The sequence below is a fragment of the Salvelinus sp. IW2-2015 genome, unplaced genomic scaffold (assembly GCF_002910315.2).
Source record: "Salvelinus sp. IW2-2015 unplaced genomic scaffold, ASM291031v2 Un_scaffold4777, whole genome shotgun sequence".
NCBI classification, from domain to species: Eukaryota; Metazoa; Chordata; class Actinopteri; order Salmoniformes; family Salmonidae; genus Salvelinus; species Salvelinus sp. IW2-2015.
The window spans coordinates 7,230-24,899 of NW_019946046.1; the positions used below are offsets into that span (position 1 = coordinate 7,230).

General features: G+C 43.5%; 3 protein-coding genes across 5 annotated transcripts; all 3 read right to left on the minus strand.

The window, feature by feature from the left end:
• Positions 1-8: 8 nt before the first annotated feature.
• LOC112077629 (nucleobindin-1-like) lies at positions 9-2,542 on the minus strand. The gene is made up of 5 exons (XM_024144114.2): positions 2,425-2,542; positions 1,771-1,903; positions 1,459-1,566; positions 208-340; positions 9-124 (listed from the first exon to the last, which is right to left on the minus strand). Exons 2-5 carry the CDS (start codon positions 1,897-1,899, stop codon positions 9-11), a joined length of 486 nt encoding a protein of 161 aa, XP_023999882.1. The 5' UTR covers positions 1,900-1,903; positions 2,425-2,542.
• Positions 2,543-3,312: 770 nt separating this feature from the next.
• Positions 3,313-5,876, minus strand: LOC112077632 (G1/S-specific cyclin-D2-like). Its single transcript, XM_024144121.2, has 4 exons — positions 5,081-5,876; positions 4,751-4,966; positions 4,249-4,569; positions 3,313-3,846 (listed from the first exon to the last, which is right to left on the minus strand). The coding sequence occupies exons 1-4, from the start codon at positions 5,324-5,326 to the stop codon at positions 3,697-3,699; spliced, it is 933 nt and encodes a 310-aa protein (XP_023999889.2). The 5' UTR covers positions 5,327-5,876; the 3' UTR covers positions 3,313-3,696.
• A 2,787-nt stretch (positions 5,877-8,663) lies between these two features.
• LOC112077630 (TBC1 domain family member 17) lies at positions 8,664-17,336 on the minus strand. 3 transcript variants are annotated; one of them, XM_024144117.2, is made up of 18 exons: positions 17,035-17,336; positions 15,824-15,919; positions 13,974-14,051; positions 13,774-13,891; positions 13,465-13,648; positions 13,068-13,179; positions 12,814-12,984; positions 12,493-12,618; positions 12,262-12,365; positions 12,056-12,150; positions 11,840-11,956; positions 11,599-11,699; positions 11,386-11,485; positions 11,060-11,157; positions 10,800-10,916; positions 10,620-10,706; positions 10,295-10,503; positions 8,664-10,184 (listed from the first exon to the last, which is right to left on the minus strand). In XM_024144117.2, the coding sequence occupies exons 1-17, from the start codon at positions 17,062-17,064 to the stop codon at positions 10,309-10,311; spliced, it is 1,929 nt and encodes a 642-aa protein (XP_023999885.1). In that variant the 5' UTR covers positions 17,065-17,336; the 3' UTR covers positions 8,664-10,184; positions 10,295-10,308. The 3 variants fall into 3 exon arrangements, with proteins under 3 accessions (XP_023999885.1, XP_023999884.1, XP_023999883.1); XM_024144116.2 differs by having other exon boundaries at positions 10,260-10,503; positions 17,035-17,333; XM_024144115.2 differs by having other exon boundaries at positions 8,664-10,503; positions 17,035-17,332.
• Positions 17,337-17,670: the final 334 nt, after the last annotated feature.

Genomic DNA, 17,670 nt, shown 5'->3' on the forward strand with positions numbered 1-17,670 from the left:
CTCTATGCTCACTGCATTACCGTTGAGATGAGCAGCTCAAGGTCTTTGGCCTCAAAGGTGTTCTGATTGTGTGGATCCAGGTGTTCAAACTGCTTCAACAGAGAGGCATGGTCCATCTGTAAACCTTGGGGATAAACAGAGGGGTTTTAACAAGTGACTGAGAAAACATATATAATCTTKRTCTYCCAGGCCTTTAGAAACCCTCACTCTGTGTGTTGGTGCTGTCCAGTTTGGCTTTGAGCAGCATCCTGAGGCGAGACACCTCCTGTCTCTTCAGCTCATCCAGACGAGTTCTAACATGGTGCCCCACAAGGTCCAGCTCCTTACTGAGACGACCATTCTGAAGAAGATGGACAGTCAGTCAGACGCATATCAGATTCACCTTTATTCGCCAGGACATTTACTGTACATGTACCAGGAACTTGACCCAGTGACTTGATGCTGCCACAATAAACAGACAGAATACAGACAGAATGTATAGACAAAGAATTTACACACTCGACATACAGTATGTACACTATAGATTAGGGATGGGCATTTGAAATTATTTCACTATTCAAATATGATATTTTTTCCAGATATCTGGATTGTAGAAATACATGTTTTAAATAAAACGTTACCCTACGCGTTTCAGCAGAAGGGTAAGTGAGGTGCAAGAGAGGAGCAGGGGCCGGTGTGTGTGGCACAGAGGGAGAGAGAAAAAGTAGACAAACCGACTCGTGCTAGTTAGAAAACCTATGGCAGCAACAAGTTATCTATCATACTATCTGGTAGTACTGGTCTTGACTGAACCAAATCATTGTAAAGAAGCTAGCTGGCTACAGTAGCCAGTTGAGTTAGTCAGCTAGCAAGCTAAAGCAGAAAGGCTAATTGAGGCTATTTTGCGGCACTCCTCGTAATTGTCTACGACAACTCCATTCATATGAAACAACAGCCTACCTGTTGGTTGATCATTGTAGCCTACTCCTTCTCATTTAGCCAACTTCATTCCGTAATTTTTATTCTATTTTGCATCGATTAGAAATCTCCCACTTCCTTTGMTACACATTGAGCCTCCGACTGTAACACCGCTTTGATTGACCAACAATAACAACAAGCTACACGTGTGAAGGCTACCGGAGCATCTTTTTTATGGGCCGCTCATAAAACTGTTGTGTTATTAAAATGTTTAATGTAATGGTCTATCCTTGTAGGCTATGTAGCAATGTCACATAGATAATTTTATGAAATTTTAGACCAAGCATTTTCATTGTTAAAATAGACCATTAAGTAATCAAATACTAACGTTCATTCAAATATTCGAATAACCCGTGCCAATCCCTACTATATATGACTTGTGTAACATTATAGGTAATACACAAGGAGGTGAGGGGGTACTTAGTGAGTTAATACTTTGAAAAACTACTAAGGTCAGAAAATATAAGACAAGGGGAAAACAACAGAGAGAGAGAGACAGACCTTGATGTCCTCTGTGTTGGCAGTCTGGAGTTTCTCTCTGAAGTGGGGATCTGTCTCCAGCACCTCAATCACCTCTCTCAGATACCGGTCATAGTATAGGCCTGTGTCCTGCAACAGACAGGCAACCACACACACACACACACACACACACACACATCACGCATCACGCATCACGCATCACGCATCACGCATCACGCATCACGCATCACGCATCACGCATCACGCATCACGCATCACACATCACACATCACACATGGATACACACACAGACAGACAGACAGACAGACAGACAGACAGAGAACAAAGGCGTACCACATTATCTTCCTGTTTGTCCTCCTGGGGAGGCTGTGCTTCCTGGGGGGTTGCATTGCGGTCGAGGGGCACTGACCAAACCTCCAGAGACATGGATAGGAGCAGCAGCCAGCCAGGATCCAGGTTCATCCTCCTGCAAGAGAAGTATGAACATATAAGATCTGTCAATGTCAATTATATATTCAGACATTATTCAGCTATCTGTCACTTGGTACTGAACATCAGCTGAATGATGTTTGACGGCTGACATCTGACAGACAGAGGCACATCACAGGAGGCGTATCCTGTTGCATGGACRTTATATGGGAACTGGCAGACTGACCATCAGATACTGCGGGCTAGTGACGCACTGTGGGCTAACGCGAAACCACGCTGAATGAAAGGTCTACGCTCTGATTTCGCGTGACAATATACAGCTTTTCAATAGAAAGCGCAACAACACGCAACAGCAAAGGCACTACCGCCCTCTTGAACAACAGCAAGTTAGCTGGCTAACGTTAGCTAGCTACGGATGAGAGAGAGAGAGGCTTCCATCCATCTTGCATCCCCCATTCATATTAAATGCGCGAATCCCTCTAGAAAACGTCTGGCAATGCCAACAGGCCAAATGTAGTATTATGTACACTCGGTGTGACATGAGGGATTCTCGCTTACCGTTACTTGTTGATCGGTGGCTAATTCTTGCCCGTTGTATTAGCCAGCTAACGTTACTTTCTTTACCGAAAGCTTTCCGATTTTTTTTTTTTGTTGCGTCGCAGCCGAAAATGACGTCAAAAAGAAGCGACTGTGTGTGACCGATTGTATGGGTACCGTCCGTTCTTATAACGCGTTCAACTACTATTCGGAACTAGGAAATTCGTACATTTCCGAGTTTGCTAGTTTTGAGTTTCCTAGTTCCGACTATCACATGAACGCGGCATTATTATACCCCAGCGTCCCCATCCCGTCCGTTCTTAATAAACTGTAGTTCAGTGGTCTCGTCAGAGAGGGAGAGGGGAAGCGACAGGATTTACTGCGCCCAAAATATATCCGCGTGAGATAAGCCCTTTTTTGCATGGAGGGCTATGAGAGGGTGTCGAAATAAGTTTTGTAATGTTTAGGCTGTTACAAATGTACTTATAGAATTTGATTCACGTGGCATTCCGGTAACTTTGAGAAAAACAACTTAGTTGTGCCTGTTGGTCACACGCGTATCYGCCCTCTCATTGGCTAAAATGGTCTCACCTGATTTCTCCTGCCTTCCATCGTTGATGACATATGTTTCMGTTGTTAGAATGGTCAGTCTTGTCAATATAATAGATCATCTTTGGTCTCGTTCCAATACAAAAAAACTTACATTTCCTTTACGTCTTCTTTATCTTATGAAAAACACCCACATATGCGAAGTACAGTTATTGTTTTGAAGTTAAATAAGGTAATAAATAAATAAGTGAMATTGTATTTCATTTACATTGTAAGGGTGACTTATTTCCATAAGGGTGTTTGTCCATCACACACATCACATATAAAGAGAAAATAAGTCAAATATCAAATTCCAACATGTAAAAGGTATGTATTTATTTAATTAAAATAGATAGCTATGTATATTATTTAATCAATTACCTTGTCRCTTCACATACAAACACAAACAATGGTGAATTGAAATAAATTAACATTATGTAATTGCACATAATAAATAAATTGATAAATAATAGATTAAGGACATACTATCAACAACATAATGACAAAGAATCACAGTCATGAAATAGATAATAAATATGGCACAAGAAACACAATGAATAAATAAACAATATTCAATTAAAGTAATTTCAAAATATGATAATAAATTGTAGAGCATTTGAGGTCATAAAGAGTTGATATCAGTTTCACTGATGAGCTACATGCAGGACTTTGATTGATTCGCACTTGCCTCACACAATTTAGTGTTTAGAAATCAATCTCTCTCATATCAGTAGGAGTGCCTGCTCTTTCATCCTCTATTTCCCCATCCTTCTCCATGGCACTGTCTTGTAGTCCACCTCTGAGCCGTTGTTTGAGGGCAGCTTCTATCAATTCACTGTAACACTGCAACACCATCTGTGATCAAAGAAGAAAGATAAACACAGATTAGGATGAAAACCAGTACCCTTCCAGTCACACTAACCATATCACAACCAATCTGTAACTCAAACACTTAGGTCACAACCAATCTRTAACTCAAACACTTAGTTCCTTCCAGTCACACTAACCATATCACAACCAATCTGTAACTCAAACACTTAGGTCACAACCAATCTGTAACTCAAACACTTAGTTCACAGCCAATCTGTAACTCAAACACTTAGTTCTGTGGTCCTTTCTTTCCCATTTTCACCTCTAAATCAGTCTTTCACTCAGCATTGCTATTGAATAAAGTTAAACTGCAGCTCCTGGCTGTAATACAACCGATATGCTGAGATATTTTATGTAGAGATATTAGAGATACTGCTAGGCACTTACCAGGTCAGTCTGACACAGTTCTGCCAGTGTAGCACTCATATGACCCAGATGACCTGGACCCTTGTTGCCCAACCCCCGGAGGGCAGAGTTAAGCGCTGCCGCAGCAACCAGAGATGGAGGGGCTCCCAGGAAACGGTAGTCGCAGACACACATGGCAACCAGGGTGTCACTATGCCGACGCAGTGTGGAGAAGAACTCCTCTGTGTCTGTCTTTCCATCCTTCCTCTCCCCTACAGGGGGAAGGAAATGTGGAATGAAGTCCTGAGGGGTTACCGCAGCAACGTCCCATCGAAGAGTCGCAAGGATGACACGTTCCATCTCCTTATGATGAAAGGGCAAGAACATCAATATACATGTGTTTATGTGTAAAAACATTTGTTTATATAGCCCACTGAATACAATGCATACAATAATACAGAGATGGTTTGCATTCACAAGGTCCACCATATTGTCACATAGAGTTTTGAAAGTGTCTCTCATCTATATCAAAATGGTGACCTACCCGTATGTTGGAGGGCAGGAAGCTGTACTCAGCTGCAGCACAAAGAGAGTCAGCAGAGATTGTGTCACACTCTGTTAGTTTGGAGGCGATGAGGATGCAGGCTGCAGCCAGGCAGTAGGGTGAGACAGGGAGAGACAGGGAGGCAGACAGGAAGCGGTCCAACATAGAGACAGACAGGGGAAACACTGTTTCGTCACAGCCACGCTCACAGCATACCTAGTAGAGAGACCAACAGGAGAGAATCAATTAGTGCCTCATCACAGTATACCAAAGACATTAATGTGGGGAAAAAAGAGATGAAAATGGAATCCAGAGAATGAAAGTTCATACTTCCATAACCCACTTGGCGAGCTCCTCTCTGCGCTCCGGCTCTCTCTGGATGAGGGCGACGTAGAGGCCGGAGGGCAGATATCTCTCCTCCACCTGTAGCAGCCTCTGGATGATCCGCTGCCCAGACACRCTGGGGTCCCAGGGGGCCCGGAGCTGTGACTGGCCCCTGGCCTGGCCCTGCTGGGCTCCCTGGCCTTGCTGGCCTCGGACTTCCTCCTCACACCACAGAGACACAGACACAGACATCCCTCAGCTCAGCCCACACACACAACTACCTAGGTGGGTTTGTGTTCCTCTCGGTCCAGAAAGTGGGATACAACAAGTCAATGTTACTCTGTCAGTGTAAGGAGAGAGAACGTAGGACCAATATGTGTGCTGAAAATCTGCAACTAATCSAACTCAATTGAACYCTCTTCTTGTCACTGCTATGTTGGATGTCCTTTTATTTCCTCGCCCCTCTGTATGTGTGTGTTCCTGTGTGGCGCTGGTGTGAATCTTAGCCCGAACCTCCTCTGGCTGGGTTTTATACCCCTAGGAGAAAGAGAGTGACAGAGAGGGTGTGGTGAAGAGGGAATGAAAGAGAAAGAGGGTGGTAACATAGTGACTGACATAAAATAATAAAAAGACAACAATGCKGTCTGTACAACAATGGCATCAACAGGTGGAGAGAGGGAGAAAATAGAGAAGGAGAGAGACGGAGGGGAGGAGAGAGGGTGCAGACAAGAGAGGGAGGGGCCCGCAGGGACAGAGCAACAGCTTGCCCCCAACAGTGAAAAAGAGAAAGGGAGAAGGGAGAAAAGGGAGGAGAGAAAAGGTCATCTCCAAAGTCTGACAATGGGAATGGATAACATGAGGAGTAGGTTGTTTGTTTACAATAATAGAGGGGGAAAGAGAAAAGATGGAAATATATCTTCTCAAACTGAAAGTTCCAAATTCTTTCCCATTAAATAATATAAACTGTATAGAGAAATTAGAGATAATAATTGCGGATAATTGGAAAAGCAACGTGAGGGTTTATGCTGTGTTGAATGGTTGCATTTTTACAAAATCCTTTTATAAATCTTTTTGCCCTGTCCTGTTTGTAGCTATACAGTATTTATTGTGCTACAAACTAATATATATGTATAAAGATTTCCGGCCTCTAAATGTCTAACTTTTGGCATGAAACTCTCTCTCTCTAGTGCCCAGAACTCTCTGAGGAATCTCATTGTCAAAGCAACCTGTGTCCCGTCACTCTACTCTACTCTACCACCCCACCCCACCCCTTCCTGGCCTGTGGCAATCTGCTCCCCCTGTTTAAAGAGCAGTGAATCCACTGGGGAGGACAGGGTGAGRTATGAGCAACAGACAGTAGAGCAGGCAGGTCAATGAGCCATATTGTCTCCTTTACAAATCAGTGTCAGACACCAGCCCCTGGCCTTCTGCTGGGTCCTCTCTCTCTCTGACACACACACACACCCTTCACACATTCACTGGACAGCAGACACACTCTCGCATGCTCCTCAGGGACTCCCCTGACGGTCACAATGGGGTCACACTTACGAGTAGTGAATTCAGATTCTATTTGACACAGTGAGTCACTACAGGTGGTTTAAGGGACACATGAGGGCTTATGTTTCACAGAGACATTTGGGAAGCACTGAAAATGAAACAATTACACACCTCTTGAATCAGCCTTAAAATATCATAAGACAAAAGCATAAATTAAGGTTAGCTTGTATTTTTAATTGATTAAAGGGGAAATCTTCACATCAGAACCCAAAATATTAGCTTGTTTTATCCCAATGGTTGTAAACAAAGTAAATGCAAACAAACATGGTTAAAACCCATCATATTGATATCATGGATGGTCAGTCCTTGCATCCATAGCTCTGTCTTTGAATTTGAGAGTTGTTACATTTTTTCAGCCCCATCCCTTAGATTTTTACCAAAACAGGCGCGGGGAGTTTACTGTTTCAACTGCTGATTGCCACTTTAAATCAATCACTATGATCAGACCTTCAAATAGATATGTTGTAATAGAGTTGTTTTCCTTTAAAATAGTATATGTTTAATGCAAATGTTTAGCTGGAATGTATTTTCTGTTTCTCACTAACATTTACTGTGGAAAGTCAAAGCATAATTTCTGAGTCCTTTTGTTGAATCTCTTCGAAGTCAAGAGATTTTCATTGCTGAAATATTCCTCTATCCCTCTTAATCATTAGTCATCTGTGTGTGTGTTATTCATGGCTGCACATTTGCTGGAAAACCCCAAGAAGAACGCAAAAGGCATTCTTCTTTAGTAAGAGCACACTTATCTGGTACTTGAGATTTAAACCACAGACTTTATCTCCTCTGAGGTCTCAAACACTCCAGATAAAAACCCTTCCAAGCGGTAACACAATCACAACAAGAGAGATTATCACCCCAACACACTGGGACCATTGTAGAATTAGAGGGGATGATGGCTGTTGAGAGAGACATCATCCATAAACAGTGATTGGATTAGCACTGAACACAGATTGAGTTTGAATGAGAGCCAGAGTGAGTTTGGCTGTGGGAGTCAGAAGAGGTCAGGTCAGAAGAGAGAGAGGGCAGAAAGGGGCGTGGGGAAGAGAAACAGAGTGACAGATCGCCCGCCTGTTTAAGTAGCCTGCTAAATTCATACATTGCAGCTGTATTCACACGGAGACAGAGGAGAGGGAAGGAGGGAGAAAGGGGGACGGAGAGACGCATGGACGACCCAGTCGGTTTTGAGAGGGGGGTGTGTTTCTCCGCCCCTCATTTTCCACCTCATTGCCCGGGACAGTGGAGGACAGAGATCCCTTTTTACCTCACAGACACCTGCTGACAGGGAGGGGAAGGGGGTCTGCTCACTCAGTTAACACAGTGCATAAACCATCCTACAGAACTGATTAACAACACTTTATCACTCAGAACTAAGTCAACCAACTAGGTGCTTTTGACACATTTCTGGCAACTGAGCTGTGTTTTACACTTAACTTTATTAGTTTACAACAATAACTACAGTGTAAAGAACAAGAGTATCAAAACTCACAGACCATCTGACAAGACAATATTTGAATGAACCTTTATTTCAACAGGAAGACATTAAGATCCAGGCCTCTTTTCCAAATGAGCCCTGCAGAACACATAAAATACCATTATTAAAATACGAAATGCAATCAATAAATAGTAATACAATCCAACAGTTTCCCCAACAAACAGTTTCCCCAACAAACAGTTTCCCCAACAAACAGTTTCCCCAACAAACAGTTTCCCCAACAAACAGTTACCCCAACAAACAGTTACCCCACTTCAAATACATACTTGTATTCTAGGTTTCCAGTAAATCTTTCATTGTTTGCAATTCGATCTCTCTCTTATACGTACTAGCATTTCCATGTCTAAAACTTCATATGGAACTGAGATGAGGGAGAGGGCATGGACCAGTCATGCATTAAGATTCATGGGAGTGTTAGGATGAATAGTTTGGGAGGGTAGTGGAGGGTTAACAGAATTGGGGGGGGGGGGGTCACACGGTCCGGTGGGAACATATGACTAGTAAACAACATCCGAAAAAAATTGTCAATTTCACCAGTAATTGATTATTTTTGTACCCTTTATTTGGTAAGATTCAGCAATTTCAGGTAAGTGAAAATATTATGACATAATACCGGTAGTTAAAAACCTTAAACATTATAGTACTGCATGTATAACACTCTATAAGGCAGGCATTTTATAGTACTTGTAATGCTCTGTCAGTAAGATTATTCTTCATATTATATTTAGAATGACTTAGCGTGAGAAGGACAGTAAGAGAGAGGAGAGCACGGATAGAAGGAAGGAACAGGAGAACTAATGCAGTTTAGACCACAATGATACACCATTAAAAAGAGACAAATGTGCTGAGATAAATTGTTTTATCCCTGTCTTTCTAACAGACAATTTAAAAATGGAAGCATTTCACACAAAGAAGAATTTGTAAGAATYTTTTTTTAAAGACAAAGAAATTCTCACGAGACAGGTACACAAATGGAAATATAAATGACTGGACATAAGTATTTTGTGTGAAGCCAAGTTAAGGGAAACAAAAAAATGTATTGCGGTATTTATATAAAGACAAAGCACTGCATATATAGACCATTTCAATATTTTGGGATAGTTACATTGATGAAAAAACAAGCTCTCTCCGTTCACTGGATAATGCCCCGTCTGTCAGAGATGGTAACAGTCTGCAACCCTCATCGTGTACTACAGTACATTATCAAACTCTCTCTCCTATGCCCCATATCATCCAATATACAATCAGTGGCCAGTTTATTAGGTACACCACCACATTCACAAAAATGGTTAGCTCCTACAGACAGTGAGTGTCATGGCCTGCTATATAAAGCAGGCAGGCATTCAGTTACTGTTCCATTGAATGTTAGAATGGGCAAAACAAGTGACCTAAGCGACTTTGAGTGCGGTATGACCATTGGTGCCAGGTGCACCGGTTCCAGTTTCTCAGAAACGGCCACCCTCCTGGGCGTTTTGTGCAGGACAGTGTCTAGGGTTTACCGAGAATGGTGCGACAAACAAAGAACATCCAGTCAGCAGCAGTCCTGTGGGCGAAAACAGCTCGTTGAGGAGAGGTCGAAGGAGAATGGCAAGAATCATGCAAGCTAACAGGCAAAGAACGGCGCAATACAACAGCGGTGTGCAGAACGGCATCTTGAACCGCTGAACTCGTCGGTCCTTGTCACGGATGGGCTATTGCAACCACACCGGGTTCCACTCCTATCAGTTAAAAACAAGAAGAAGCGGCTCCAGTGGGCACGCGATCACCAACACTGGACAATTGAGGAGTGGAAAAACATTGCCTGGTCCGACAAATCACGATTCCTGTTGCATCATGCTGACGACAGAGTCAGGATTTGGTGTAAGCAGCGGGAGTCCATGGACCCATCCTGCCTGGTGTCAACGGTACAGACTGGTGGCGGGTAAAGTAATGGCATGGGGAATGTTTTCCTTCGCACATGTTAGGTCCCTTGATATCAATTGAGCAACGTGTCCATGTCCCGAATGATTCAAGCTGTTATGGAGGCAAAAGGGTGTCCAACCCAGTACTAGATGGGTGTACCTAAAAAACAAAAACAAAAAAAATGTTTAAAAACCTGGCCATTGGGCGTATATCTTCCTATATGAAACACCTCACATTGGTTAATGGCTTTCTCTCCTCATGTCAATCACCCTGTCCTTCAGAGTTACGAGTAGGTAGGGCGAGGGCGTGCTGCTGCAGCAGCAGTGCTGTTACTTGACTGGCTCGTTTCCGTAGCTGCTGCCTGTGATTGGCTGAGAAGCTGCTGTGTCTCGTGTGACTCTGATTCTGGGCTCGTCTCGTCATCAGGGCTGGGGGGAACGTACAGACCAATGACCTCCTGCACCTTCACCGGCAGCTCCTGAGAGACAGAGAAGGAATGGAGAGAGGAGAGGTTAGATCAGTTAGATGACAATACACAATATGTTAAATATATCATGTCCAAATGAATGTATCCTCCTCTAAGATATTCCCTACTTTGCAGCAGGCCAGCTGTAGGTAGTTAGCTTCTGCTCCTCGTAGGACTGTCTGCAGATCCAGCTTCATGGTCAGTTCATTGATGTGCTGCACATAGAGAAACATACACAGTCGTTAGTACTGTACACACAAACAAATAGACATCATTAAGAAAAATAACTTCAAACATTTCCAACAAACCTTCAAAATAGTGTTGAAGTCGTGGTCAGAGCCGATAAACTCCCCCCTCTGTGATTCCAGAATGGAAGCGGCCATCAGCAGATGGAAGTTTTCACAGGGCAGACGAGTCCAAAGAACCTAGTACAGAACAGTGCGTTCACTGTGTGTTTACTTACATATACTGTAAAAAGAAGGGTGTTTTTTCCATAGTGTGTAGAGCCTAGGCTACATGCGAGTGTTTCTAATGAGTGTTGTGTGTTGAGTAGTATCCACCCACTCACCTCCCAAAGGGACAGGATGTCCTCGAAGGAGAACTCTCTCTTAAACCAGATCAGTAACCAACGGAAACAGAAGCACAGAGAGCCACTGTCCTGGGAGTCTGAAAGAGAGACAACATAATAACATAACAATGTGAAGAATTGAATATGTCAATGGATTACGCATCCAGGTAGTTACATAACACACCTTGAGTTAAGGTCAAATATAATAAATTGGCTGATTGGAGAATTGACTGCATGATGAATGTCTACCTCACTGAGTAATAACACGTTTGGGTTATGGTGAAGTGTGAGAGAAACACAGTAACTGAGTGATAGTCATTGTTTACCCAGGTAGTCAAGGAGCTCAGGGTCCAGAGCCTTCATCAGCAGGCTGAGCTGAAGGAGCTGCTGCTTCATGGCCTCCTGAGACTCCTCAAAGTTCTGGTGCTGAGGGCCCAAGAGAGAGAGAACATTAAAAGAGTGTATAAATGTATAATGTTATGTTTTAACACTCTTATGTGGTAATATATGAGTATTTAACAAGAGAGTAAGGTGCTTACCACCATCTCCATAAAACCTGTCAGACACCAGAAGGACTCCACTTCGTTCTGAGTGACAAAAAGGAGAGGAGCCAAGAGGTCACTCATCCCCTGGACATAGCCTGCAGGGAGAGAAAGAGAGAGACAACAGGAACCACAAGGAGAGAGGAGAGTCAGGTGTGAGATATTGATAATAAATACAGTTGAAATGTGATACAATGGCTTTGAACTTTCAARYGTAAGGACAAGGGGAGTGGCTTACCCAGATCAAAGTTGAACATGCAGTATGTCATCAGCACGTCATTGAGAAGAGTCAGGCCTGGGTTGTCGTTGCCAGAGAAGAAGGTGTTGTGTCTGTCCGTCCGACTCACGTCCCTTTCTGTCCAATCAAAACAACATGAACAGATAAGTAACAAATCATAAAATGTGTGTCAACCAATGASGCGTGAGATCATGTTTAACAGACAGCAACACCRACCTATCAGGCTGCGRTATCCTCTGAGGAGGGAGTTCCTCATCTCCTGCTCTTCACTGACTGACTTCCACTGAACCTTCATTCTGAAATACTCATCTCTGAAGACAGAGAAACACAGAGGCGTTGAGATTAATTTACACACTCCCGTTTAGACAAGTCCCAGTCTGTGGTAAGAGAGCCATAACAAGCGAGGGAGATAAGAGACTAACGTTTTCATCCTCAGAATGTCCTCCCTCTCTTTCACAGTACTATTCCAGGGATAGAAACCCAGCAGAAACTTCCACACGTCCTTCCTCAGGGATGGTGTGATACCCTAGGAGAGGGAAAGAAGTGATGGTTTGAATGACATGGTGTAGACACTATACCGCAAAACACATTTGGATGGAAGATGGGGGTCAGGTGTTTTTTTACAAGAGAGGAATTATACTGTAAGGTCTTACCCCCCTGAAGACCAGATCTTTGATTTGCTGTGGGTCCTTCACACGCCCCTCTGGGTCCAGGAACTCCTCCCATTTGTCGAGAGGCTGTCCCCTGATTACGTCTGGTTTAGGGCCAAGCTCCACCCCCTGGTGCCACCAAAAAGAAAACTCTCACCATTGATATTGCCATCCGTAATTTATAGCCAACATCTGAATGATATCGCCATCCATATGTTACAGCCAACATCTGGATGCTATAAAGTGAGATCCTCTTCTCCATCTACTCCACAGATGTCAGGGCTAGTGATGAGTTTACATCTCCACCCCCATCCCCCCACTTACACAGGTGATGAGCTCAAAGCCTGGTTCGTCGTCAGCTGAGGGGGGCCCATGGTGGTCCTGAGGGCCACGGGAGTGGAAGGGGGAATCTGGTGGTCGTAGAGCCCCTCTGAAGAAATTGGTGACCTTGGAGAATCCCCCAAAGGTGGTGGCATAAGGGTCCTGGATAAACCTCTGGAAACAAAGAGATTAATATAATTATAAACACACACATTACACCTTCTCAAAGAATAGCACACACAAAACACAAGACTTACAGAGACGAGGTCGGAGCTTCCATCGTCAAAGAGGTGCAGCTCATCAAAGGACTGAGAGAGAGCCCCAGAGTCATGGGGATACGCTAGGAAGAGACGACCATCTACAGGTGATCTAAAACAAGAGAAAAACACAGTCAGGGAGATAGTAAGAGACACAGTCAGGGAGATAGTAAGAGACACAGACAGCGACAGAGAAGATATAGAAGCTCAGAATAAAAGAAAACGCTAGCAAGAAAGAGAAAGTATGAAAAAGACGCTTCAAAATATATGTAGTAAGGGGTTGGGTACAACAGCTCCTAAACTCTACTGTTCAGAGTCCAGTTAAATGCCAGTGAAATGCCTTGAATTCCTCTGAGGCATTGATCTGAGAGAGAGCTGGCTGTCTGCTGCTACTCACGGGGCCAGGATGATGTAACGCTGCAGGGCCCTCAACAGCTCCCTGGTGCCCCCCCTGTGGAAGTGCAGAGGAGGGAGGGGGTGGCCACCCCTGCTGGTAAAAACCAGGAAGTTACGGCCCAGGGAGAAACGGGACCGTCGCAGAGAGTACAGCTCCGACAGAGGCAGGGAGAACGACCACTGGCCTGGGAACAGAGGGGGAGACATCAACATCAAGAATAGCACTATACACTTGCTGCAAACACACTTGTGAGTATAGCCTAGTATGAGAATTACAAACGCAGAAGGCAAGTTATAAAAGTCTACGTACTTGTCTCTTTGACAGGGGGGTGCTCTCTGACTCGGTCTCTCTTCACTGTACTGATGACTGCCCAGTCTGGCTCATAGCCAGGGTCAAAGTTGGTGTCCTCCACCCCTCCTTCTCCATCCTAACAGGAAGACAGGCCGTATATAAAGAACATGAAGAAAACAGAGTGATGTGTGTCACTAGTGTATTAAACAAGCGCTCACCTTTTTAGTGTAGAATACAGCAGCCGCATTGCGGCCCTCGTCCTCTAGTGCGCTCCACTCCAAAGCTGGCTCCCCACCCTGTAAACATAGACAAACACCTTAGTCTAGTCCAGAATAATGTGTGATAGCCTAAAGCTAAGAAGAAAGGACATACTGTATATGATCTATAGGCCTATGTGTTTGACTAAAGGAAGCAAAACAAAGTTACTGATGACAAAGACTTCCACCACAGGGATGAGTACACTTTGAATATAACTAGAATTGGTTTTCGATCAACCAATAGTCATATTTTTATTTATTTTTACCCCTTTTTTGTGATATACATTGGTAGTTACAGTCTTGTCCCATCGCTGTAACTCCCGTACGGACTCGGTAGAGGCGAAGGTCGAGAGCCATGCGTCCTCCGAAACATGACCCCGCCAAGCCACACTGCTTCTTGACACACCGCTCGCTTAACCCAGAAGCCAGCCTCACCAACGTGTCGGAGGAAACATCGTCCAGCTGGCGACCGATGTCAGTGCGCATGTGCCCGGCCCGTCACAAGGAGTCGCTAGAGCGCGATAGGACAAGGACATCCCAGCCAGCCAAACCCTCCCCTAACCCAGACGACACTGGGCCAATTGTGCGCCGCCTCATGGGTCTCCCGGTCACGGCCGGCTGCAACACAGCCTGGGATCGAACCCGGGTCTGCAGTGACGCCACTAGCACTGCGATGCAGTGCCTTAGATTGCTGTGCCACTCTGGGGGCAATATTTTCATATACAGTGAGCTCCAAAAGTATTGGGACAGTGACAATTTGTTGTTGTTTTGGCTTTCTTGTCCAGCACTTTGGACTTGAAATGATACAATGATGAGTTAGAAAGTTATCATACCCCCAAAACATGCTAACCTCTCACCATTACAGTAACAGGAGATGTTAGCATTTTTGAGGGGATATGATATTTATGCATCTAACTTTCTCACTCATCATTATTCACAACTCATTAAGGATTATCCGTGATCATAGTAGCATCCACAATAATGTGAGGTGTTTAGAAACATATTGTATTCTTATTTACAATAAAAAAGTGACTCCAAAATRACAAAATACATTATTTACCATACATTTCTATTGGGCACAAAATCTGAATCTAATCTGAAACACAACCAAAACAAACAGCAAATCTATCCAATACGTTTGTAGGTTCACAAGCTTAATGTAATGATTGCATGCTAGGAATATGGGACCAAATACTAAAATGTTGACTACTTTAATACACATAAGGGAATTTGTCCCAATACTTTTGGTCCCCTAAAAAAAGTGCTGTAACTCCTAAGCGGGTGAAAATACCCTCAAATTAAAGCTGACAGAGTCTGCACCTTAACCTCATATTCATTGTATCATTTCAAATCCAAAGAGCTGGAGTACAGAGCCAAAACAACAATAAATGTGTCACTGTCCCAATACTTTTGGAGGGGTGGGTATAATTTGTGGAACGTTCCAACAGGAATCTTCCCAAAAACGTTGTAAATAACAAAGTTGCCAACAAACAACGCTTACAAAGTTGTATAGCGGCAGAATAAGATGCCGGGTAGGGAGTGGGCCATTTCATTACGTTTTTCACTTACCACGTTTTTTACAAAAAATGTCTGTCCTCACTCTGGTAGTCTATGGACAAACATTAAGAATACGCTACGTGGTGAGCTGATGCCTATTCGGCAGATAGTTAGCTAGGTGAATTGATTGTTGGCAACCTCCTTGTACTTTACTTAGTTTTTGGACAGATTCCTTTTGGAACGTTCCACAAATTATACCCACCCCTTTTGAAGCTCACTGTAAATATGGTGTCTATGGGAGAAGCCCAACTTACCCGTTCCACTATACGGATGAATCCTGGGATTGTGGTGTCCTGGTTGCTCCTCTTGGCATTGGTGTGAAGGTACACCCCCTCCTTCTCAAACACCAGCTGTGTGACAAAACAACATATGCTATTAATAGAATATAATTTGCTGTGAAAACTAATGGCAAAATGTCATGTCATGGATTCCAGTGCAATGAATCAGAAAGTGTGATCGAGTGGGAATAGGGTGGGGAATGACAATCATATGACATCCCAAAGAGGATGAGTTAGCTGACTTTACTGTAGCCTTCAAAATAGAGTCACATGAACACTCAAAATAGAGTCACTCACACAGTGATTCCACCTGTGTGCCTGCCAGGGGTTTCTCCCAGGTAGTGTCTGGTACTGGTACTCCCTGTCTATAGCTCCATTCCTGTGTATTTTTTTCCTCGTGTTACCATTATATTTTTTAACTCGGCATTGTTGGGAAGGGCTCGTAAGCAAGCGTTTCACGGTAAAGTCTACACCATTTGTATTCGGCGCATGTGACAAATAACACTTGATTTGTGTCTACTGCAGCTCAGAATCGAATTACCCTACTGGACTTAAACTGACTGAACCCAATTGGATAGATCTAGCTAGCTTCCATACAATATACCATCATATCTATCCTGAATATTACCCGAAATGTATAATCAATAATAATTTGCCAGCTGTGACATCAATTAATGTGAATTATTACATAAGCCATCCTCCAGCAACGAACTGCTCAAACGTTTAGTTAGTTAGATACCGTAATCACATTCACAGGGAAGTTTACAATGCTAATTCTATGGAATGGGGATCCTCGGCCTCGGGACCCTTTCTTCACTGTAAACAGTGCAATAAGCAGTGCTTATTGCTTTACACATTGAAGTCTGCGTGGAAAATAGCACAGCTATGATGATATTTCTAGTGACCAATTTATTGAACAAGTAATATATCACAGCAGCAAATATCAATTTAATCTGGAAATAATTATGAAACTAGCTTGTTTGTTTGTTGTTATAACGTTAACGTTAGCTAGCTAGCTAACTGTTACTGTAGTTACGTCAGCGTCCCCAAATATCACACGACTTTGTTGGGAAGGTGATAGTCTAGCTACAATGGTGATAACCGAGTTTATTTAGTTGGCGGCCCTTTAATACAGACCGAATCAATCAGACGAAATCTAAACTTCAATTTCAACACATTGCGCTTACCTTGTGACTAGTCTCAGCCTTTGGCTCCATTTTTCTTCCACTAGCCTTTTTCCCAAAACAAATGTCGTCAGAAGAAGACTTCCGCCTTCATAGACTGCCCCGTCTACGTTATACGTCAGTCAGGTGGTCAGGAACATCAACCAATCATAGGTGGTGGCACGTCTAAATTGGAATAGATGCCGCGTTCAAAACAACGGGGAACTCACAACTGGGAAATCGGAAATCTCCAACTTCCGACTTCAGTGCGTTCAAAACAACAGGGAACTCTGAAAAAACTAGCTCCAACTCGGAAAAAACTAGCTCCGACTCGGAAAAAACTAGCTCCGACTCGGAAAATCGATTAGAACAGTTATCCAACTCGGAATTCCAACTCGGGAAGTCGGGCCTCTTTCTAGAGGTCCGACTTTCCGACCTGAAGATAACCGATGACGTATTTTCCCAGTTGTTTTTAACGTGGCAAGAGTACCACCGTATGAATCATAATACCCATAAACCCTAGTGGTCAAAGCGGGAAATGGTTCCAATCTTTTTTCCACCATACATTTTTCCCATAGGGGATTTTAGAAACACTTAAAACAAGGCCTGTATTTAATTTAGGATTACCCTGGTGTAACGTTTTGATAACTGTGTGAATCT